The sequence below is a fragment of the Brachyistius frenatus genome, unplaced genomic scaffold (assembly GCF_029030835.1).
Source record: "Brachyistius frenatus isolate BFR_SWC_R1_liver_20210118 unplaced genomic scaffold, ASM2903083v1 Contig_1, whole genome shotgun sequence".
In the NCBI taxonomy this organism is placed as follows: domain Eukaryota; kingdom Metazoa; phylum Chordata; class Actinopteri; family Embiotocidae; genus Brachyistius; species Brachyistius frenatus.
Window position 1 is genome coordinate 10,539,100 of NW_027210600.1, and position 25,249 is coordinate 10,564,348.

Sequence of the window (25,249 nt, forward strand, 5' to 3'; positions counted from 1 at the left end):
TGGTATCATTGTTTGTTGACTCCCTAACAAGTACTGTTTTCTGCTATGAAATGATGACACTCATCAACCCCCGTTATGCAAAGAATGGGAGGTTTTATCTTCAGGTGGGGATGTTATGGCCATGTGAAGCTAAACTTGTGACGAGCATGACAGCCACATGAACATATGGAAAAAAAGAGAGAAGAAGCATGATTAATTTTGTCAGTTACGCATTCAGAAAGACAGGCCTCGGGTCTAACAGTATTCCTCATGCACACATGCAGCACATCATGCTTGTGGAGTGTGACTTGTTGGACTATTGCTTGTAATTAGGTCATGTACTTAGTGGCTCTGCAAACACAAATGCGTGAAAGGATGTTCTAAGAGAGCGCATGACTCCCCAACACACACACACCAACACAACAACACACCAACACACCAACACACTGCATCTACAAGAGGAGAAGGTGTCAGCTCGTTATTTCTAGCCTTCATTAAGACGTGTAAGTTTGCTTACCTTCAGACTGCTGCAGGGAGAGGAGCGGGCTTGTCTGGCTGTGCCATCACTGTGTCCCTTCTCTTGTGCGCATCCTTGCTCAGCTCTCTCCTCCATCCTCCAGAAATGTCTTTGTGTGTCCTCGGCAGAAGTCTCCCACGTAATGCAATTTCTTGGCACTGTGGCATGCAACTCTGGAAATGGATAATTCAAGCATGTGACCCACTTCTCATCCTGAGCACAAAAACAGAAACACATATACAGCAGCCGGCAGCGGTGGAAGACACACGGACACACACAACACCAGGATCTACGTTTTGTTCGAGAGAACATAAGACTTAAATTGCAGCTCTGTTCAAAACATGCAACGAAATGTGTTTGACTTCAACCAAATAAATTCCAATTAAATGATAAATGCTGTGAACTGACTGCGTTGCTGCTATAATTCTTTCTTTCACATGCACACTGCTGTCACTTACTGCATCTGCCAATCAATTGGCCACGCCATCTGAGTTGATGGAAGGGAAGTGAGTTTTCCTAATTTACCTATTGAGATATACAGGTGCTGCCAGATACTCACTTTTTTTTTTTTTTTTAACATATGCTAATAAAGCAAGAGGACTGCAGGCATCCAATGCTTTTCTTCACCCTTGAAACTCCTATTCAGGCACAAAAAAATCCACAGAGCAAACATGGTGCATTTAACTGAGCTGGGCTTGTCTTGTACAGAACATTTTGCAAACCTCCTCAACCTCTCTCTTCATCTATTTTTGGCTGAAGCATGGAACTAACTCTTTGTACTTATATATGCTACATAGAAATATTAGCATTACATGTAAAGAAATGTATATAACAGTGCTTCTTGTTTATACTTTAGGCAATATTCAGAAAAATGCAGAATCGGTCGCAATATGATGTAGATGCACTTTTACCTGTTTAGCTGGCTTTTTTTTTTTTTTCATCTACATACTTAATTATAAGATGTTTTAACAAGCATGGTATGACCCACTAAATACACATTTATAGCAGGGCCTTCCTGAATGAATCTATGTAAGATCATGCAGTGCTTGAGAGGCAGGCCAAAGCATGATTCCATTAGCATCTTATTGACATCAATGTCAGCTGAGTTGGGTCAAACAACAAAGAAAGGGGGAATCACGTAAAATACCGCTTTTCTGCTAACCGTTCATTCGTTTTTGTGTTCATAATCTGACAATTCATCAAAACAAAAGTAAGCCTCAGTGTTTTATGATCTGATTCTCATTATTACTATTTACCTCATTTGTCTCAATGACTGATTGCCAGATCAATATTTCGCAGTGGGCAACTGCTTCACAGTAATAACAATTCAGTGTTTGTTTGTTTTTTTTACTTCATAGATTTTGTCAGTTGTGTTTAAAAAGTTTTGTTTATCTGTCAGGAGTTTGGTGTTGAACAGTTGAAATCACTGTTGCGTAACAGACTGGATTTTTAGATTCAACACAGATGCCGTGCAGTGTCGTCAATACGGTCCAATGAAAGTGTATCAAAAAATCAGGACATTTCAAAGGAATAACACTAGCACTGAAGAACACAATGAAGACTCCGACATTATGAAAAGCTATTCATTTCTCTGAATCTACTGTGTGTATGGAGATAATTATAATGGAAGATGACGATTTTGCCTCTTTCTTACATCTTCTTTCACGTCTTCCTTCAGTTCATCCTTTCTGACCCCTTCCACTCCCTGTCTATGAATACTTTCTTTCTCTTTCCTCACATTTGTTATGCTTATTTCATGTATTGGCCGCTCCTCTCCCCCTCAGTCCATTTCAGTAGTCATGTGAAACAGTGAATGTAATTGCTCCAGGGGACGGAGTTGGGGATTGAGATGCAGAAAAAAAAAAGACTGCCAAGAATCATAACCGTTTCTGCCAGTGAGACTGACACTATATGGAACGTTTTTACATTTATTGTACAATTATTTCTCTGTCATCAGGACCAGAACAGACAAAAGGAGCAAGCAAATTGGCAATAGGTGTGACCTACTTTCGAGGAATTCAACTAATAGCAGCTTTGAGTAAACCAGTACAAAGCAGTAGTGTACTAGGTTAACAAAACCTAGTACACAAAAGCAGCAGGTTTAAAAACCCTGATACAATAGTTTAGGCACTTTTTATTGTGTACCACCACAGATTGAACCTGATTGTCTCATTCTCACAAACACTGTGCGAGTATTATGTCATGTCTCAAACATAGTCACTGCAGCGGAAATGCAGCTACTACAAGATGACTTGTTCTATACGCAGTAATGTAATAAAATATTCAAATGATGATTAATAATATAAATATGAGTCTTTGTGTTGGTGATAAACCAAGCACCAGGCTCTATTTACTAGATTCACCGTTGAAAAATGAAGCAGTACTTGAGCTCCGAAGAAAGAAAGAAGACTTGAGTGTTTAATCCATCCATATTGTATCCAAAAACTCCAAATACTCCTTTTCAAATTACAACCCTGTTTACATTTGTGTAAAATGTAAATTAAAAACAGACACGCTGAACTACTGAGCAGCTAAAATTATATCTTAGGCAATAAGAAACTGGTCTCCTCAGTTCTCAAAAATGTGTGTTGTAAAAAGAAGAAGTGATGCAAAACAGTGGTACACTTGCCCTTGTCCCAACTTTTTTGAAACACGTTGCTGGCATCAAATTACAAATAAGCATATATTATTTAATAAAACAATAAAATTTCGCAGTTTCAACATTTGATATGTTGTCTTTAGTCTATCTGTAAGAAAATATTTGTTTATGTGATTTGCAAATCATTGCATTCTGTTTTTATTTACATTTTACACAGCGTCCCAACTTTTTCAGAATTAGGGTTTAAAAAAAAAAAAAAAAAAAAAAAAACGTTTTTCCTGGTCATACACTCCACAACAAGAGATAATGCTGATTTCATTCCATGTCACAGAGTGGAGCCAAAATAAATTGGCGTCCACGGTCCTCAAAATTGATCAAGATCACCACATTACTTCCCTTTCTTAGACTTACACTTTATTAATCCCACAGTGGGGAAATTTAGTCGTCACAGCAGCGTAGAAACACAAAACGGTTTCTATGTAAACAAAAACACACCGTGACAGCCGCCATACCACAAGCAGCGGCGAGCTGGTTGTGCTCCACATTCCCTGCACCAGCCGCTCCTCTGCCTTAGTCTCCTGCCTATCAATTGGAATACATGAAATGTCACTCTTCTTATATCCTGTGCTCCATATCGACATGCTGTATGTCTCCACAGATTTCTGTTCCGTGTACCACTGTGGATGTACAGTTATTAACTCCTTAGGATGCTGGTAAAGCATTCCACAGCTATATGTTCTTGTACGGAATATCCAGTCAGTAAGACTAATGTATGCCCAGTTAAGTATGTACATAAAAGCACATGCTTTGTACTGGGGGAAAACATTTACCGCGTTTAAAAACAGTAATAATAGAAAAAAAAAAAAACTGTGTGTGTGAAAAGATTACAAATTTTAGCAGGCTTAACTGCCCAATGTTCAAAATACGTACTTAACTCATCACCTTCATTATGGAGTGATTCGCATTACTGGCAATGGAAAAGCATTTAACCAAGAAAAACTAGTTAAAGCCCCGTCCTCTTCATAGAATCTAACCATTGAGCTAACAAGGCCCGTCATGCTCACAGCAATGCAGACACCGGCCACCTGACACCTGACAGGGAGGTTTAAAGATGCTCACGTACAGATTTAGATTTGTTGTTGGGGTTGCGAAAAGCTTTGGTTAAAATGCGGGTATGTGGGTGTCATCTGTGAAGATGGTAATCAAGCAATCATCCATGTCTGAAATACATACTTTTAATCACATCTGAACTCTGGAGATAGTTAACATGCAGGCTACTGATGACAGCTTTACTGATTTCTTCACCAATGGTTAGCCAACTAATTAAGAGGACTTTGGTTTGTTAATTTTTTTTTAAAAAAAGCCGGCTGCCAGCTTATTCTTATTGCCTAAGATATAATTTTAGCTGCTCAGTATCCAGTATCTGCTGCTACAGAAAGACTTGGCCGACAGTGATATGGAGTTACAATTTAGCTCTGGAAACGAAGGAATCATGACTGGAAACTGTACAGGGGGAAAGAGATGCAGCCAAAGAGCTGTGATGTATTGAAAGGATAAAAGAATAAAGACATTTTCCAGGGTAACATTATGTAGGAGCAGAATTTCTTAATGCTTGTTTCAAATATCTTTCTGGGCAGGTCGAGCAGGGGTAATCTTTCAAAAACGTGACATTTAGCCTGCAGGTAACAGGTGCCTTGTGGGAAAAGCAAACAACAACAACAACAACAACAACAACAACAACAACAACAACACCCCCTCAACATCTTACAGCAGTCAGTTTACTGTTAACCAGTGCTGCTCTCCCGCAGTTCCCATGAATGAAATTGTTTTATAAATGAATCACCGGCCTCTAATGAGATTCTTGAGTGGAACAAAGACACTATTCAAAAAGAGATATTTTAGTGTCTTATAAGTAGATCGAACTAGGCTAAGTGCATGCGACAAAGTCAGATTGTGACGATATACCAATTACCACAGTCACGCCAGAACCAAAAAAATGCCTGTGGTCACTTTTGATAAGAGAAGCCAGACCCTCCTCGACAAACCTGAATCACACGGTTTGGATCTCCAGCAAAGAGCGACGTGGTGATGCGAGGAGAGGACGAAGCCACTTACCCCCTCCCCCCCCTCTCTCCCCCGGGGTCCTGATAAACAATCGCCGCTGGAGCAACACAGTATTAAACAGCCAATCGGAAGCACAGGTAGCCACCCTTCAGCCGGCTCCAGTCAAACTTCTCATGTGGATGGGAAATGCGGAGACGCGCCGGCTCTTGTCGCGAATGCTCTGAGAACGACGTGAACCTTCACAGTTAATTTCCAGCCGACTCCAAATTGAATGGGCATTTTCGTCTCGTGACACACGTCTTCACCACTTAAGTGTGTGTCGGCGAAACGCGGCTCTGGGATGTGCTGCGGTTGCAGATGCACCCCACAGTCTTTCTCTCCCAGACTGACTGGAGACAGGAGGCTCCGGTACAAATTGGGCGTCTTAATCTGCAGCTCCTTTGGGCGCGTTCTCCTCTCTCCTCTCTTTCTGTCTCCATGCCTCTCCTCCTCCTCCTCCTCCTCCCCCCCCTCCTCGAGCTTTATTGGAATCATGTAATATTTACAGTATGATGCGTTTGTCAACGTGATGTTACTGACCAGACTTTACAACTGAAAACAGTTATCCGCTTTAGAAAATGTGAGTTTATCTAAAAATGTAAAAAAATAAATAATAATAATTAAAAAAAAGTATATATATTTGTCTCATAGCTGCGTTATCATCTTTGAATTTATTTGCAATATTTAATCTGTGAGTCTGTGCTGAGTGTTCCCTTCCTAATCTGCGAGTCATGATCGGTTTATATTTCCTTGTGTTTCCTGTGTATAATTGGGAGATGCGGCTGAAGAATGCAGTTATTAGCTGTGTGTGTGTGTGTGTGTGTGTGTGTGTGTGTGTGTGTGTGTGTGTGTGTGTGTGTGTGTGTGTGTGTGTGCGCGCTATGTTCTTCAACGTGAGAGTTTATTTTGCGGATTTATTTCTGTCTCTGTAGCTCCGTTTTCTCTCCTATCCTGCCAGCTCAGTCTCATAAAAATCCTGTTTACCTTTTACAACTTTCTGTTGGCCAATAAAAACTCCACTCAATCCAAATTTAGAACAGGCATTTGATGGGATCATATCATTTAGTGCTGAATAAGACAAGATGATTGGCTTTATATTGTTATTTCACATTCATTTCGTTTGCTACATAAATAGAAGGTCGACGTTCAGTTGAAAGAAGGAAAATAAATTCCATTAAAAGTACTGATTAACATTCAAATGTAATAAAATTCACCTGCCATGGCTACCCCTCCTAGTCCTAAAAAAAAAACCCAGCAAGGATAATAAGACAGCAAGTAATAAACAATAAATAATCAGTCAACAATGGTAAAATGTCAAATGCTAAAAATTTCAGGTGCAAAATACATTTAATAAATAAATAAATATTAATAATAAATAACGAGGTGTAAAGTGCATGTTCATTACCTTTACTGCCTGGGGGTAGAAACAGTCTTTGAGGCAGCTAGGGCCAGCTCTGATGCTCTATAACCTTTTTCCTGATGGAAGGAGGAAGAACAGGCCGTGTGCTGGGTGGCTGCTATCCCCCATGATACCCAGTGCCTTCATTCCACAGCAACCGATAGAAATGTCCTGGATCTTTGGCAGTGGTGTTCCTCTGATATATGATGCCATTTTTCCTGTCCTTAGTTCTTTGTGGCCCTGTTTAGCCGGGTTGCCCAACCATGCCATTATGCCTCAAGTAAGGATGCTTTCTCTGGTAGCACGGTAAATTGACAAGGGTTTTTTGACCTTCCATACTTTTTCAGGCATCGCAGAAAAGTCACCATTTCCACAAGATAGTTTTTGATGTAGACTGGTGGTTTAGCAGAACTAGACTGTCTGTAATTGACAATTACCTCCTTAGTTTTTAAAACATCTGGTGAGAGATTATTGTCTTTACACCATAAAGATAAGTTCCTCACCTCTTCTCTGCAGGCATTCTTATTGTTGTCTATAAGTCCAATAACTGTGGTGTCATCTGCGAATTTCACAGTGCTGTTATTTTTTATGTTTGGCAACACAGTCATATGTGAACAGGTTATAAAGTCAGGGACTAAGGCAACATCCCCGTAATGCTTCTGTGTTGAGAGTTATCACAGATGAGTGTTTGGAATCTACTCTGTCTGTAGTGTTGAAAGTTATACACCACTTACAGATGGAACTGCTGAGATCAACGTCTCTAAGCTTTCACATCAATTTATATTTATATATATATCAGCTATGTAAATAAATGTTACCAAACATGAGTTGGTTTTTCGACATTTCAGTCTGATGTGTGTCTAAATGTGTTTGGTTGCTTTGTAGCAGCCTTAAGACAGTGGATGCCATGCATAATCAAAACTCCAATCTTAGGTTGCAAATTATGTGTCCAGCCGCCTTCGACTGGCTGGAGCAGATTAATGGAGGAAGAAGCTGTGGCATGTCCAGTTAACTAATTATGGACCAACTGGATTGGAAGCTATACTTTAAGGAAGTAAGAGTATTTCGTACATGTTGCTTAATGCAAGCTTCAATTATTAGTGACGGAAAGAACTGCAACTCTATTTGAGTAAAAAGGATTCTTCGCAGTGTTATCCGATTTCTTTTGTATTTACTCATTTAAAAAATTGGTTATCAAAATGTAATAAACTCTAATTGATACTCATTCCACGAGTTGTTGGAAAAATGGCTAAAGAACGAGACGGACACACGTGCAGCATTTATAAATCTTATTATTCAACAATATTCACATTACAACATCAACACTGTTCTGCTAGTGACAGGTTCTAATAATCCCAATATATTGTATAGTTACTTTGTAATACATTATTAAGAGGCACTTCCAGTAAGTCTGGCAATAGAGGAGCTACAGTATTGTGTCTAAATTACAAAACAGTAAAAATAAATATTTTTCTAAAAGTTTTTTTGTCATAATATACTTTTGAATCTGTACAGTATATATTTTTTTTTATACAAAGTCAAACAATATCTAGAAATAAAATGTCATATTCCACTTCAACAAATACTGGTGAATCACACAATTTCCCCATCCTGTAGGTATTGCTACATGTGTTAAGTGCAAGATACTGGAGAGAAGAAAAGAATTGAGTCTGTAAAGCGCCTATAGTTGATAAAAGTCTTGTTTGTCTCGCTTTAAAGGTGGTGAAAAAAAAGAAGAAGTTTGTTTTGGTTTTCTTTGTGATGAACAAGGAAAGGTGAGGAATATAGCATTCAACCAATGTAGACATACATACATGTGACAAATGGTATGGCACAGGAGCAGGGCCCCTTTTAAAATGGCTGAAACAACAAACAATACAAAAAATAAGTGTTTTTGGTTCAAACCATCTAAAAGAAACTTCAAGGGCCTCAGTCTGAGAACAGAACAGTTGGTCAGTTACATTGTAGTGCTACCGGTGCCTATTGATATGGCAGTGAAAGAATAACAGACAGTAAAGATGTGGAAAACACCGTGAGCTGTGGTCTCTTAGACAAATGTTGACAATTCTTAAGTTGCTTTAATATGTCTTATTTTCACAAGAGCAAATCTTATGCATATTCAGATATCCTCAGCAGGGTTTGAAAAACACTGACAAAAAAAAAAAAAAAAAAAAACTTGCTCTTTTCAGGGCTCATTTTGTGCAAAACACAAAAAACTGCAAAGTTCAAAAAGTTTCTTTGGTTTGCACAAGTTAATCCAGTGTGCAGCAATCCCCTTCTTCTTGTTTTTTAAACAGAAACAGTTTCGTTGTAGTTATGCACCCTACACTTTTGTTGTTGTCGAGCCAAGTTTTTACAGGGAAATTCTGTATAACAGGTGGAAGCAGAGTTGTGAATTCCTTGTGATTGCCTGGTACAAACCATTTGCAAGTGCAGCAATGACAACCAAGGTAAAAAAAAACTTAACAGATGACATGACCTTATGTTTTGATGGTTGAGAACATTATGTCATCTACAGTATTTAGAATTTAATAAAAAATTATTTAATCACAAAAATTCTGTCTCACTTCTCAAGAGAACCATGGAACCATGGCATGGTTTTCCATGTATTAGCCCGTTTACTACAAACCAATGACTGTATATTGCACACATTACATCACAAGTAATCCTCTTAGAAACAATGCGTCTTTGTGTTATAAATCTGGATGTATTTTGTATTTAACTGCAGGCATCCACTAGTTTCCATCCCATTAATCCATCCCTGCGAACATGACGTCTTCATTCAGATTCTGTAAAGTAATGCAGTAATACTGAGCTTTCACATTTTGAAATCGGTCGACAATTAAATTGGATTATGGATGCAACAATAATAAAATATTGGGAGCGTAATCAGACTGTTTCTTAATTTTTTCAAAGTGTGCAAATTGACTTTCATACTTTGCAGAGATAAAAAAGAAACCAGTGCCTGTCTGGAAATGCAGGAAAAACACTTTTACAACACAACATTTAAAATGGCGAAGCTTGCATTTCAAAATGGTTAGCAACTAGTTAAGATTTGTAGGAAAAAGCTAAAACGTAAAAACACTGAAATGGCCTTTGAATTTCACTGCATAAAATCTTGAAATCTGCTCCTAAAAAAACTGACCACTCACTTGCAATTTACCCGAACGCCCGAAGACGTTTCACACTAACATGCTCCAAAGTTTTGATTTGCTTGCGATGAAAATAGCAACCCCAAATTCAATCACAGCTTCAATTAATTCAGGTCTCTTGGAATGCTGCAGTGTAGTTTGCACAGTTAACGAGGCAGAGACGAGATCAGAGGAGGAAAGTGTCTATTTTGAGTGACTTGAATCCTAGCGAGCTTTGAATTTTTCAGACCATGTAAAATTCAAACAAAAGAAAGTGAAGGAAGTCTGGAAAACTCTGCAAATCCCAAAGGGTTGAAGAGCATGAGATAGTACAAGAGTGAGACATGAAAAATCCATTGTAATAGTATGCACATTAGATTGCAAGTGAGGTATTGATATACTGTCGAGTGCGTAGGATATTTACAGTGCATGGAGCTCAAGCTCATTCATGTGTACTCAAATTCCTGTTGTTTATGTGAGACAGGAGGCTTGCAGAGCTTTTTGCTTTTAGGTGGTTATTTTTTAGAACATCTTAAGTTCAAAAGCTACCGTGATGTACAGAAAAAGCTCAACTGAAAGACCCCAGTCAGCTGTACAGATCAGATTGTGTCTCAGCTGGTGTTTACATATAATTGTGACCTGCTATAGACAGATTTAGCATGATAAGTTAATGGAGAGGCTACTGGAAGACGTTGGTGCAGGAGGGGTCATGTAAATCTGAGCGCATCGTGCTGCATATGCTACAAATACACAAAAGACACAAATTGTTTCAAGGGTCAGATGTCACTTTGCCTCAGTTTTTCTGTTGCCAAGCAAGATTAGCTTTTTATTTTTATTTTTATTTTAAGCTATTTTTGTCTAGGAATTCTTGTCTGATTCACATCAGTGCTAGAGGCACTCTTGCTTTTAATCGTGTGCTGGGCTGCATTATTGTTTGTTAATCAAAACCCATTTCAGTTTTGTTTTAAAAGCGGTTCCTTCTTTGAATGCAATTGCTTTTGTAAATAAGAAAAACATCAGACTTTAGTGCGTTCACCTCAAACTGAAACATGAACAATAAGTTTCGGCTTTGGCAAGTGCAGTCTTCCTTTTTCATAGTGTTGAACACAAGTTCAACTACTGCACCCTTTTGTAAGTACAGGGAATAAGCAGTCATGAGCATTATGCTGCACAGTTTAGCCCTCCTTTGCACAATTAACATTTTGATAACATTGAGGATTTAGACAGCCTTACAACAGTAAGAAAAACTGCAAATTAGCTTAGATAATAATATAAGAGTTGAGAAACTAGGTCACAGTAGGGCAAGTTCAACCAGTAAAAATAACCAGCCTCTTTAATAGTTTACCTGGTGTTTTTTTCAGCCAGCGTTTGTGAATAACGTCTAACAGACCGTTTGCATAAAGTTCAGTCTTAAGTGGAGGTTTGCATTTCTATATTATGTTATTTTTGGTTGCTGTTTTCGTTTCAATGTTGCTTCAAGTTTTCTTCATGTCATTACTTTAGCTACTTATCAGAGTGATCAATGCTCACCAACATCTCACCTTCCCCTTGTGACTTGCATGGCTTCAATTTGTCAATACGCATTGTAATTTTGATTAATTTTCCATGCACCTCAGCTAATCTTTGAGGTATTTAATACAATAGAGTTCCAAACACCCTACTTGCAAGAGCTGAGGCAGAATCACAAATCACTGCTGTTTAATTCCCTCTGACAACTAGTTCCATATCTTACTCCACTTTGCGTATCAAGTCTACAGCATCTTCTCCAAAATGTGCCACCAAAGTCCAAGAAAATTATTTAACTCTATTCAAATATGCCGCTGTCCCTTGTGCAGATTTGATTTAAAAAGTACCTGTTACACACCAACAGGCAAAGACACTAAGTACCCTTAAATCTCTGGCTTTGAATCCACAAAGGGCCCCTGTTACTTTCCTGATGTCAAATCAAATACACTGTACTGCATATCCCTCTAATACGTTTTGCAGACTTGGGAAACACAGAACATCACATGATTTTGAATCTGACCAAACTGGCTCATCTTCAAAGAGTTACATCTGGAAGAATGCGCTGAGATGTGAAAAAGATCTGAGACCCCTGTGACCCCTTATACGCAGCAACAAGTAAAGCTGAAAGGCTTCTCCTTTGCCGCCTTCCTATTTCATTGCAAAGCCTCATTACTAAGGCTGTTCTCCTTGTTCACACTTTACTTCATCATCATCAATCTAAATCTCTGAGGACATCAAAGAAGAGCACCAACGCCACCTGCTCAGGAGTTTGTAATGTAAGAAGCGACTGGTACAAATGGAAAGCAAACCATCTGTGTTTGCTGGCGTGTGATCAGAAATTATTTCATGGAATTTTGGATTAATTGATTGGATTTTTGGAAAAATTTTGTCATTTAAAACTATTGCAGTCACCTTCAATGACAGCTTTTGTTAAAGCAATTTTCTGCTAATCATTTAAGATTGACTGTTCAAAATACTTTCCAAAGTGCAGAAAAAATGTCTTCACATTATCACAGAAGATATTTGAGACTATGAAGGCTGCACTCCAACAATCCATTTTTTTTCCTTAAATGTACTTAATAAGTCATTAATTAACAATATACTAATTATCATTATGCATTCATGCAGCTGTGGCTCTTTCTTTGTATTCTTAAAATAAAGTGGGTTCCATCACTCAGAAATGGTAAACATTTTTGTTCCCATGTTACTTTCTTTGCTTTTTTTGTGGCAATAATGAAAGACTGACTGGCTTTGCTCTTACTTTACCTTCTGAAACAATTGGCCTACATACAAGCTTTAAAATGATATCAAAAGAAAGAAAAACACATTGTCGTCATTGGGGACTGCATAACTGTAATTGATCTAACTGGTCTTAAATGGCATTAACTTATTACCTAGTTTTGTGTCTTTTAAGTTAGTTTGAATGTGATTAACATAAATTTGTGCTGTTGACCTTCCTTTTGTGTTTCATCAAGGACACCGCATGCTTCTGGGGACATCAGTAATTTGCCTCAAACAGTACAGACAGAGAAGCAGAAGAAGTACCAAATAAAAAGACAAGGAAACTGGATTTTTGTTTTTGTTTCTCTATAGGTTCTGCCTTCCTGAGTTATGCAACCTGGAAACATGTAGGTGTGCTGTACTGACTGAGCAACAAAAGACAGGGGAAAAAAATGACTACTTACTAACATTGTTTGACATGAACAAAACATGGTTTTGTATGTTTTTCCTTGAGCAAGCGAAAACCTTTTACAGCAACAGGGTTCTTTGTGAAACTTCCTATCTGTTTCAAGTGTGGAATGTGTTTCTGCTGTAGCTGTGTGTGTGTGTGTGTGTGTGTGTGTGTGTGTGTGTGTGTGTGTGTGTGTGTGTGTGTGTGTGTGTGTGTGTGTGTGTGTGTGTGTGTGTGTGTGTGTGTGTGTGTGTGTGTGTATGTGTGTGTGTGCGTGCGTGTCTGAAGCCTGTGTGGGTGTATGTCTGTATACATAGTGCACTACTGGCTCTTTTTTCAGTCTCCCTCTGAAATCCACATGCCTGAGCCTCAGTGGACACAGCTTTTTCCTCGTCTTTCATCCTATTGTCTTTGAAGGAGAAGGGACTTGTTGCACATCCCCAACCAGCTGGGTGGCTCCACAGTGTGTTGATATCATGGGAGCAACAAGAGGAGTGTGTGGGGGGCTTGTGACAGTGTATTACTCACTGGTGAAGTGAATCTCTGAATCAGCGTGGTTGGCCCATAGTGCAGGATGGGCAGTCTGGGTGAGGGCAGGGCACCAGATCTGGACTAAAGCATCCACGAAAACAAAAACAAACACAGTCCAAATTCATTATTCATTGTCTTTTTTTTTTTCTTTTTCAGAGTCAACTACTTCCTCTTTGTCACTTCATCTTTTGCTCATCTCATCTCTCTCTCCTTGTCAGATGCCTTGAGAATGCGTCATCCCTGTCCTAAACCCTGTTTTTGTTAGGCACATTTTACCCAAAACATCTTCTACAGTGTTGTGTCAAAGTAATGTGCTGGCTACCATAAAGTTTAGTTAGGAAAGAAACAAACGTTTTCAAACAACTTTCATATTCCTGGTTTAAAAGGAGGTCAAAGTTCATGATATCACTCTGGCTCATCATCTTTTTCTCCTGAACTCTCTGATTGTGGAAGGATTTCCTCTTCCTCTATAGCCGGCACCTCTTCCCTTTCATCAAGGCCATCAGCCGACTCCTCCTCTTTGCTTGCTTGCTCTTGCTCTTGCTCTTGCTCTTGCTCTTGCTCTTGCTCTTGCTCTTGCTCTTGCTCTTGCTTGATCTTGCTCTTGCTCTTGCTCTTGCTCTTGCTCTTGCTCTTCCTCTTCCTCGTGAATGGCTGTGATTGGATCGTTTGGGTTGCCGATGCAGTTCGGGTTCTTTTCCTGGGTCTGCTCTGGGTCTTCTGCAGCAATCACTCTTTTCCACATTTCATGATTTTCCAAAAGATGCTGTGTGATCTGGCAGAAGACTTTCCTCCTGCTCACCTTTTTGGTGTCTTGCCGCTCTGTGAGACACAAACCCAACAGTTAGACAAGGTGCTGAGAGAGTACCCGACCTTTACGGAATATTTGATATTTTGGGAAAATATACTTGTTGGCTTTGCCAAGAATTACATGAAAGGAGTTATGTAATTGTTACACATAGCTAAGCAGAAAGGCTAAATAGCGAGCTTGGATCTGTTATAGGTTAGAAGAAATCTACCAGCAGCTCCTCTAAAGCTCAATAATTAACAAGTTATAATTCCTTCCAACAAATAAAGTAGAACAAAAAAACCTTAAAACAATCGAACGAGGCAGTCTACAGACATTAAAAATGCTCCTTACATATTGACAGTTCTGATTTGTCTTAGAAATGTATCATTCAAATCTCCACAGATCCCACCAGGCAACAGGACATGAATGTCCTCATTTCTTACAACATGGAAAATTAAGAGAATGACATACGTGAGATGTCAGAACTGGTAGATGAATCCTCATCTGCCATATCCTCCTCTTCCTCTTCTGTATCTTGTCCTTCCTTCGCCACCTCTGGCACCATCTCTCCCTCAGATGGGCCAACCCATTGTCCCGGCATAAGTGCAGCTGAGTCGTAAGAGGAGCACAGTGGTCCCACTATGTGAGTAATAAATGACTCCTGTAGTTTAGCGAGCTGCGGAGCAGACCGATCCATGAATGGGCTGATGGGAAGGCCCAGGCTTGCTTCTTCATCACCCTAGAGGGGTACAAACATGGTAAATATGTAAGAGGCACAGAAGTTATAAAACATAAATGTCCTGCAATATGAAACTTTTATATTATACTGTATAATGATGAGATTTAGAGATGCAGAGAGAGAGCATTTTCTTTGGACAAAAAAAGTTATTGGTTTGTATGTACCCTGCAGTTTCTTAAGCTTTACATCAGTTTCTAAGAATTAATAAGATTTCTAAATTCTAACTGTCTTATAGTAGAGACTAAAATAGAGATTTTTAGGATTCTGTCCAGTTAAAGTCATATCAATAGACAAAATCTATCATGATCATAAAAGAAACAAACATTTTGTTGGATTTATTTCACCATGTAAGCAACAAAGCAGTGATAGATGACAGAAAACAAGAACATATTGCAGTACACACATTCAATACAATTTCAAATATATCAATATATAAATGCAAACATTTTCCAGGTACATATAGGTCAACTCTATATCACTTCAATGGCGTACACTCAGCTATGCAGTTAGTCTTAACATATAATTCAAGCAGGGAAAGTCCTGGAAATACTGCCTCTGGCTAGGGTCTCCTGAAAGTAGGTCAAGAGGACTACAAATGAAAAGACATCACTTTAACCTATAACTGATCTGTACATATATAGACATACAAATGAGACTGTCTGCAGATATTTGTGACAGTGGTGAATGTATTTGTAAGCACGAGCTTAGCACCAGTAAGTACTGACATAGATGTTCTTACTAATTATTTTTGGCCCCCAAATATGTATTGAATGTAACCACCATCAGATAAACTGCAATTGTATTTGTTAAAGGAGTATTTTGTATGACAATCATCTATAAAGGCCAGATAAAGACAAACAAAAGTGCAGACATGTTGTTACTTCATTGACCTTGGGATATGTGTTAGTTATGCCTTTCCCTTTTCTGCTAATTGCATCCATGATGGCACTGTTCATTTTTTACACAAACTGAGGCCATAATAGTACTGTAATAATCCTCAAAATACCACATTTTATGTTGTGGTTTAATGCTGCATAACCCACAACAAAAATACCTTTTGTTGTAATTTCATATATTATGACAAACCTTTCAAAGCTACTCAGTAGAAGGACACTGGGGCGAGAGCTCCAATTGCTATGGCAACTAGAAACCTGGATGTCGTCAGTGCACAGCACTAGTGGTTAGGATAAGAAGTGTGTGTGTGTGTGTGTGCGTTTACGTAGTCACAGCATGATCAGAGAGAAAAAGTATCAATAATCTGAAATTGCTCATGTTTAGAATAGTAAAGTGGTGCATTGAAAAGTGTAATCTAAATGCACGAGTGTGTTTACGGAGTCGGCTCCAAAGAGCCTATTTTCATCTGTGATCTTCCTCTGTGAGACTGTGAAGGAGAGCTGTCAGGTCTGGCACATTTAGGTCATCCGTCTCACCTCAGACAAAAGAAAACATACACACACCCTCTAACGCTCACCCGCTCTCTTACACTTCATCTACCAACCAATGCTGGTGCTCAAACAACATACATAAATCTCAAAGCTCTTATGATAATTAAACAGAAGGCTTGAGAGGAACAGCAGAATGCCACACATCAGACTTGCAATATATCACAAGGAGAACGCTATCAGCACAGTTCAGATTAAAGTTTTGTAGCCTCTGAACAGTATTTTGATATCCTGTGTACAAAAATGATCTTCATTCAAAATGGACTAAATAGACAATATATGCTGATAGTGCGTTTGCTCAAATCTCGTGACAACAAACTTCTGTTACAGCCTGTATATCTGTAGACGAATATAAAGACCGTTTATATTTTAAAAGAAGTAATATTATAGAAACCGCTGAGGGAAAAATCTGCACATGCAGAAATAAAATTCAAATTAATGCTATTCTACTTACAATATTGTTGCTAGGCAAATAATCATTTCTCTCTGGTTAATCAGATTTTATCTTTACGGTCTGTTAGTTCAGAGCAGGATTTGTTGCCAGGCATCTGTCCACAGTGGTCTCTAACAAATCCATGAGCGAGTATGTAGGTGTTTTGAATATTCTATTTCTGATCAGGGGGAACATGCAGTTACACACATTCAACAGTGAAGTGTCCTTGACCAAAAAAACAAAATCCTTAGCAAAAGCAGAGATTCTTGTACGAAGTTGCCCTTGACCTATGGCCTCTTGTGGGGTTTGATTTAATGCGCATAAGATATTAGCCTGCAACCTACACACGAGACTTCCTGTAATTCAAATATGTTAAAAACTCCTGTGTGGACTACAATAAGCAATGTAATTGAAATACGATAATCATATAGTCTTACACTTAAATGCGTTTTTTTTCAATTCTGTTAGTGAAATTCTTGCACATTTCTTTTAATGTGCCTACGTCTATTCTTACTGTTTTCTATACACTTCACTCTCAACCATCTATATGAGGTTCATTTGATCCAAATGCCAACTAATTTTAAAGTGATCTTTTTTGGATCCAGGAATGACCCAAGAACAATTTCTTCCAGGTATTTTGAAAAAACATTTTCATTGACATACCTGCTCGTAGAACTCATTGACGATCCCCTCTGTCCATTGCAGGTGCAGCTCCTTACACTTCAGTGGCCCATTGACATCGGCCAGCTTGATGCACATCTGGCACACCAGCAATCGGTCATTCTCGTTGGACCAATCGATACCAGACACTCCTTCGTCACCCACCTGAGAAGGTCGGACGATTAAAAAAAAAAGAAAAAAAAAGAGAATTTGTAATAATTATCAATAGATTGTTTGTCAACATTGATTAAGGACAATTATTAGAGGAACTGAACAAAATATTAAATGAGAGACAGAAGAGATAAGCGATGACAACAGTTGCAGGCAGATGACTGATGGTTACTTTTTCTACAGCTCATCTATCAGGTTTAAACATTTACCTTTGCATTAAACTCTGCGAGGAAGTCAAAGTGCTTTTTGAGGTCAGTGGCCAGAATTGCTTCAATGACTAAGAAGCGGAAGCGCTTGAACTCGACGTGTTCAAGGTTAACCAGAAAATTATACTCCGGTCGAGACATGAAAAGGTTCCAAGCTGAAGCTGCATGGTGGTTTTCCAAGACTGATCTGTCATTGTATAGAAGAGCCTATAGGGGAAGAGCAGAGAGAAAATTAACTTTCAATGTTTTCAAGTATTTATCATGGTTTTGATCAGAGCATGGTTTGAGATTAAATTTTTTTTAATAATAAATAAAAAAAGAAAAATTACTTTTTAATTTAAGGAGTGATTCAACACCTGAATCAAAGGACCTGAAACCCTGACTTGCATATAGACTGATCACTTGCTGATCTGATTGTGGGTGCTGTGGATTTTGCTGACTGCTTCTTTTTATCATCTTCTACCTCTACGTTGTTGTAGAGGTTGAGCTTATTTTGCATTTGGTTGCAGAATAACTTTTGCAGGTGGATCATTTTCAGCACAACTGATGTATGAATACTACTGGTGGAGCATTATGTAAGTTCACATTCACCTTAATTCCCCTGCAATTCTTGACCTAATTGGACAAGCAGCTTTATTCATATTTATTTATACACTTGACAAAGATATTATGAAAACAGTTCAGCTCAGGGCAAGGTTTGATGTGGCAGCTTACGTTACTCTTTGTCATATCACAATCACATCTAAACTGTATCTGTTGCTTGTTAATACTGCAGAACATTGCATAAATAAAAACGGCCTTCTTCAAGGAATTACATTTCGTGACCTTTTCATGCTCAAAACAATCTTTAGCTGCTGCGTAACTATTCAATTCAATTCGATTCAGTTCAATTCAATTTTATTTATATAGCGCCAAATCACAACACAGGTTATTTCCAACTATGGCTCTCCTTCTTGGCCTATTAAAACACATTAGGTGGAATTCAGTTTTTAGCTTATTAGATAACATTCATTGCAGGTGTTTTGTTGGGAAATGGCCACACATTTGGACCGTGTGTTTGGTGGAACTTTATTAATGTCCTTCCCTGCTGCGTAACTATTCAATTCGAATGAGCTTACTGTTTAATTGTGGAGAGTAAAATAAATCCCAGTTGAAGATGCCCTTGTTTGCTGTGAAACCTACACTAAATGAACCCCATTATCTAACAGTGCTACCTCTCTGTTGGTCCATCACCACAGCCCCTCGTCGGTCCTTCGGGGCCACTGACTCAAACCTCGATTTATTTACCTGTGGTGCACTGGTGGCAACTAGGAAGGCGTTAGTTCTTCCAGGGTGGTCATAGTCGTGCATGGCAGCAGCTACATACAGGGCCATGAGCTCCAGGCCAGGGATGAGACCAGCGAGGGAGCCATAGCCTTCCTCCAGCACAGAGTTAATTTTGGACACCAGGAAGCCCGTGGCACCAGGCGTAATGCCATTCTCTGAGTCTATAGACAGAGACAGAACACAGATACACCATGAGCGACTCAGGCCTGCCACTCGGGTATGGATAAAACCACCGCTGTTATTAGACAATTTTATTCAGGAAGGACTTGTGAGCATTCCCACTCACCTTTTTGAGTATCTCATCAGTGACAAACCAAAATCAACTAAAATATAAATAAATACAGGAATGAAATATGAAGGGAAATATAGGCGTGCCAGGCTGGTTTGCTATCACATGGTACTCGTGACGATGTTACAAATATATAAACAAGAGTGAATATAGATTAAAGACCCATAAAGAAGATTGTTTCTCTCCCAGTTATTCAGCTGTTTGTTTTGGGAGCATAAATAACTCATTGTCTGCTTACTTCTGTGTTTGCATAGTCACTTTTTCCAACTGTCCGTCTGAATGAATGCCTGATTGTCTGTAATGCTGCAGTGTCTGTTTTGTGACTGGTTTTCCATTCGTTTTAAAAGCTTACTTCTGTGAATGTGTGTGACACAGTACCTTCCTAAAGTATGTTAACAGTGGAGGGAAATTTATGTCTTTGAAACTTTAGGCATCTGAATTTGAGATGAAAACATGACAATGATACAGAAGTAGAAAGTGGCTGATGAGTGGTGTCCTTAGCCTTAAGATTTACAGCACTTCTGCCACTACTGAAGGAGCTGCTGCTAGAGTCTGAGAGACTGGAAACAAACTTAGTGATTTAATTTGCACAAAATCTGGAGAACAGGGAATGATCTTAGGGTTTCATTATAAAAATAAAAATAAAAAAAAAACAACAACTACTATATGTATAAAAAGTCCGCACCGGTGTGTATTCCATTCTCAGTAAGCAGGGCTGGCAGGCTGGGCACAGGCTGAGTGGTGAGGTACCAGACAGCATGCAGCACATCAGTGGCATGGATCCGGTTATGATCTGGGGAGGGTAAAATAAACCACACTTATGAAATCCCAGCTGGAGTTGATTAAACCAGTCTGAATTGCAATAGTCATATCCCCTCATGTTGCCACAATGCAAGCCTCGACTGTCCTTTTCCAACATAATGGCATTATGTCAGATTGGCGACTGCATCTTTTTATTATTGGTTAATAGCAGTCAGGTATTATTATGTTAATCTGGGATATTATAATTGTCACCCCTCAAAGTGATAAGCAGAATGCATCTAAGGCTCACAGCTTTGTATAAGAGATTGGTAACATCTACATAATGCGGAAACAGCATACTGAGCAGGAATTCTTTCTCCTGTTTTCTCAGCAAGATAACATGATGGGCCATGTAGGACAACATGAACTTCAATATATCTGTACAGATTAATTGAATTTTATTTAAATTCACTGTACATGCCATTCAATAGTAAAACAGCGACTAAATAGTAAGCGTTCCTACTTTGGTCACAATTATCATCCACAGTCCTTAGAAGCGCAAAGATTTCAGATGATATGAAAACATTTTGAGAGCTGGAAAAATGTGGGCCCCATATTAGCAAACACACTCATGGTCATGCTCAATTATTATTGTGCGGATTTAAATGCCCTTAAAGAAGTCTTCCACCACGATATTCCCAAAGATCCAAAATTACTCTTTGTAGGTGTATACTTTGAGGGGATAAACCTTAAAATATCTATTTGCTACAAATCGGATTAAGGGCCACCATAAAGTGAATTACAATTAGGTGGTTGGAAACTGATCCTCCATCATAGAACATGTGGATCCTAAAATGTAGGGATCTGTATGAGATAGAGAAAATCACACATACATTAAGGCTCCAAAAGCTCAAATTTCTAGAGACATGGAGCCCTGTGATGACTTTAATGATGAAATAATGTTATGTTGTCATTTAATGCTCTTTGAATCTACTCATTTGTCATCAATTCATGTGTTCTCTCCTCTTTACCCCCCAGTGCCTCATTTTACTGATTGTATTTTGGGTGCTTGGATTAATTCTGAAAGACATATTTTTAATGTATCTAAAATGAGCAGTTAGAATTTGGAAAAAGAAACACTCCCGTGTCAAAACGTGAAATTGTGTAATTTTACTACACTGTGTGTGAAGCTGACTGTGTCAAAACATTTTCAAATTTTAGTGAACTGACATAAACACCGATGTAAATCAGATATAATCATCTTTAATTATTAATATCGAAGCTAATTTTATACTGAACACATCCCACACATTACTGAAGCAGAACACCTGCTTTTAAAGGTTTATTTCATGTGCAATACATCCACCTTGTGGCAGCTGAAGGTAATGTTGCATATTGACATTTTATTTTCAGGAATATGTGCACCTCGTACTCACAAGGAATATCCCTGTAACCGTTCTCCAAAGCATGGAAGTAGTTCATGAACTCTTGTACAGGAATCCTGAATGTCTCAAACAGACCTGTGTCCTCAAAGAGCCGATAAGAAACCTGGGATATAAAACAAGGAACACATAATTACTACTCAGTACCAACAGTGTGGAGCTTCAGCTGTATAGTCATAAGAAAAGTCTCACCAAACCTATTCGTAAAGGCTTTTACCAGTAATCTATGGTGCCAATCAGACGAGGCTTGTTAAGCCTTAATCTTGTATCAAGTCACTTGTCCTCTTACAGTATTATTTAGGCAATTTATTTACTTGTTTTGTAACAATGTACTTGGAGATCCTAATCCCTTAGTCATTCAAAGAAAATGATTGTGCTCAAAGGTATTATATCTCCTTTGAATTTCATTAATTTTTCAGATAGTTGTGACATCATTACATACACATGAACATACACATCTCCTTGAAGTATATACCATACCCTAGTGTAGTGAGGTGAACATACAGCCCTTACAATAGTTGTTTATAGATTAGGAAAGTACCAAAATTCATATATGTATCACTGACTTTTTGAATTTTGCTCTTGTTGTAAACTTATGATGCAGATTTACTCTTCCCACTATCACAGCCTATCATAGCAAATGCCACTTCCCTAAGCTGCTAATTACACACTGTAGCTGTGGACACACTGTAGCTGTGGACATTTCTGTCAATATGACTCCTTATGAACTGAATCAGTATTAATATGCTTTGATAAAGTCATATAGGTTTAAACATTTCCTCACTATTGGTGTTTACCTGGCTCAGGATGCAGCCTGTCTTGCCATGAGTCTTCTCTACAAGACTGAAAATGGGAAAGTTCCAGCTGTTTAGTTGACTAATCAGAGGCTCCAGGCTGGGATCTACCAAAACCTCTGGGGCCAGGATGGGCTCGTCCTGTCAGATAACGATAAGAGCACAAATAGAAAAGTTCAGAAAGAACAGAGAATACGTGCAAGCACAGTAAAATAACTTTAACAGTTTGATTTCCAACGAAAGATTACACAGTGTTATTTATCAAACAGTTTATCTACCTAATGACAGCAAATACATTTTACAAAATTAGTCCTAATTCAAATATCTCAAACATAATCTGTTTACTTAATTTATTGTTTTTGGAGGAACATTTAAGCACATCCATTGTTTTACTGTTGCTAAATTGAGCCTGTCAGATTGCCTACCTCTGGTGATGGTATAAGCGGGTGAAGAACGATGCCCTCTGTTGGATACTCCCTGCAACCTTCCCTTGCTTCGGGCAGCTTCTTGCCACCTTCTGCCTCCTCTTCATTCTGTGCAAAGTCGCTGCTGTCACTGTGGTTGGTCTCGTAGGTGCTGTCGTAGGTGCTGTCATAGTCTGATGAGGCTACTGCACGCTCATCTGGGAGGACATTACACATGTTAAGAACGTGCAATCAGGTGTTACCATACTGTTTAGTGAAGTTAATGGTGGGGGCAGTTGAGTGAATTAAATCATTAACCTATAAAATGAGCTGCATCGGGGATATGAATTAATACATTTAAGAGAAGTATACACGTAAGAGTTACTTTGTTATAATTTTCTTCCATTAAGATTCACAGATGCTTATCACACCAAACACGTCCGCCTCATTACTATCTTTTGTTTGTGGAATAGTGTGTTTGAAGAAATGCTATCACTCTTGTCTAATATTTCTGTTTTTAACCAGACTCTCTGAAGAAAGATTTTTCCTTGAGAAAAAAAACAGTTTTCACAGTTGAAGTTAATGTGTAAATATAAAACTGAGCACAAGAAGAAAAGCCTGCAGGATGGACAGGATGTTGATTACCTGGATGGGGTATTCTGTCTCCTTTGTCGACAGACTCTCCTCCGTGGTTTAGTCGATTGTTGAACGGCCTGCCACAGCTGACAGAAAGAGAGCAGAGAGACTGAAACATATTCAGCGCATACGTACTGGTCCGTCTTGATCATTCTCCTTCATCTGATAATTCAGACAGCTCCATTCCTCTCAGTACAGATGAAGGAAGTCACTCATTTCCATCAGTTCCAGAAAAATAATGACTTTTACATGAATCATGGATCTCATCTTTTTTTAGAGAATTAGAATTGCTCAATAAAATGTAAAGATGGAATAAATCGATTGTGTGAGCATGTAAGGTTACCTGCCACAGAGTGATGGAGGCCGCCAGTGAGTGGTGGTGGAACTCGGGGCGCTCTGGCTGTGAGTTAAGGCTCTGTGATGGCTCTTAGGGGCCACAGAGCCAGATACCCGCTCTGTTAGTGGCCCAGCCGGCTCAGGAAGCTGCACTGAACATGTCTTTATTGTAGGGCTGGAAACGGGAGTGCCCTGGACAGGAGGAGATGGGCACGGAGAGCCCAGAGGTGATATGTTGGACGGGGGGAAACCTGAAAAAGATTGTTTCCAAATTGTAACATTGCATTGTAACTGTTTTCCCAAAGTAACTAACTTGATGTATGATGTCATTTCTAAACACACACCTGGTCTTCCCAGTGGTTTGCTGTGGAGGTGGTTGGAAGTGACAGAGGCAGCACAGGAGGCGGACATTGAGCGACTCTTTGAGATGGTCATCATTACTGAGTTGTTCCACGATTCACTGGTTAGATGTAGAAAAACAGTCAGATAAGAACATTATAGTAATTCTAAAAATGTCTTTGAAGAGTGCCATTACCTGTCTGTGGTGTGTTTGATGCTGGATGAGCGGTCTCTGCGTACAGGACCTGGCTCGATGGTAGGCAGCCCCGTAGCTGAGGTGGTCGTGGTCCAAGTTGACGAAATTCTCCTCAGCAGTCCAGGGGGCAGACTCCGCCTGAGCCGCTGAAATACAGATAAACGTGTACACAGTCACAACAGCTGCATTGGCAAGCAGGACCCCAACAGTGTGTTACAGCATCAAAGACAATCTAACAGTCACTGGATTTGCAATAAAATAATAGATGTTGTTGTAGACCCTGCCTGGATGTAAGTTCCAAATGTAAGCAGACTTAGTTTTTTCGAGACAGAATATTACAGCCTTTATGTCCACATATGCCTGTGTAGCTATGTGAGGCCCCCTGGGGTCTGTGATATGAATTTGGTAATAGGGAAATCTGCAGAAGCATTTTCCACTTTTTGTCTTTACTGTCTACTCACATATTTGCTTAAATTTCTACATAGTATGCACATTTATTGGATAGGGTGTCAGCTGTTGTGTTAATGTCCTCCTGTGGTGAAAGGTCACAGCTGCACTATAGAGCATGTGGAGCGGTGAAGTTGACTGTTGCAGAAGTGCAAAGTGAACTTACGTGCATCTTTGACCAATGTTTATTAATGCTGTAGTACAGACACTACGCTAATATGGCTTAACTGTATGCTAATGTTATCTTAGCTGTTCCTTCCTGGTGAAGCTTATGGAAATCTATTTGTAATGAAACTAAATGGAGTTGTCAGAATAAATAGTTTCTACCCTGTGTGTATTTGACACTGGTTAAATATGCCTTTACAGTTTGTTAATTAATTATATTGATGTTATGTGTCTGCAGTGGTAATAAGGCAATGTT

General features: G+C 39.0%; 2 protein-coding genes across 3 annotated transcripts in view; both read right to left on the reverse strand.

The window, feature by feature from the left end:
- Nucleotides 1-25,249, reverse strand: part of LOC138615721 (solute carrier organic anion transporter family member 1C1-like) — a 65,534-nt gene that overhangs the window by 26,059 nt on the left and 14,226 nt on the right. The window contains exons 2-3 of one of the 2 annotated variants that reach the window (XM_069689509.1): nt 5,061-5,305; nt 497-669 (exon numbers count right to left, since the gene is read on the reverse strand). In XM_069689509.1, the coding sequence (XP_069545610.1) occupies nt 497-592 (96 nt within the window). In that variant the 5' untranslated portion in view covers nt 593-669; nt 5,061-5,305. Of the gene's footprint in view, nt 1-496; nt 2,556-5,060; nt 5,306-25,249 lie in introns of those variants that run through there. The other variant, XM_069689501.1, reaches the window with a different exon arrangement.
- LOC138615715 (cGMP-inhibited 3',5'-cyclic phosphodiesterase 3A-like) overlaps nt 7,872-25,249 on the reverse strand; it is a 55,882-nt gene continuing 38,504 nt past the window's right edge. The window contains 14 exon segments of the mRNA XM_069689486.1: nt 7,872-14,028; nt 14,030-14,259; nt 14,699-14,966; nt 17,505-17,666; nt 17,882-18,085; nt 19,166-19,365; nt 20,179-20,286; nt 21,671-21,782; nt 22,474-22,611; nt 22,896-23,092; nt 23,520-23,596; nt 23,854-24,097; nt 24,191-24,306; nt 24,382-24,527. Coding sequence (XP_069545587.1) covers nt 13,843-14,028; nt 14,030-14,259; nt 14,699-14,966; nt 17,505-17,666; nt 17,882-18,085; nt 19,166-19,365; nt 20,179-20,286; nt 21,671-21,782; nt 22,474-22,611; nt 22,896-23,092; nt 23,520-23,596; nt 23,854-24,097; nt 24,191-24,306; nt 24,382-24,527 — 2,388 coding nt within the window. The 3' untranslated portion in view covers nt 7,872-13,842.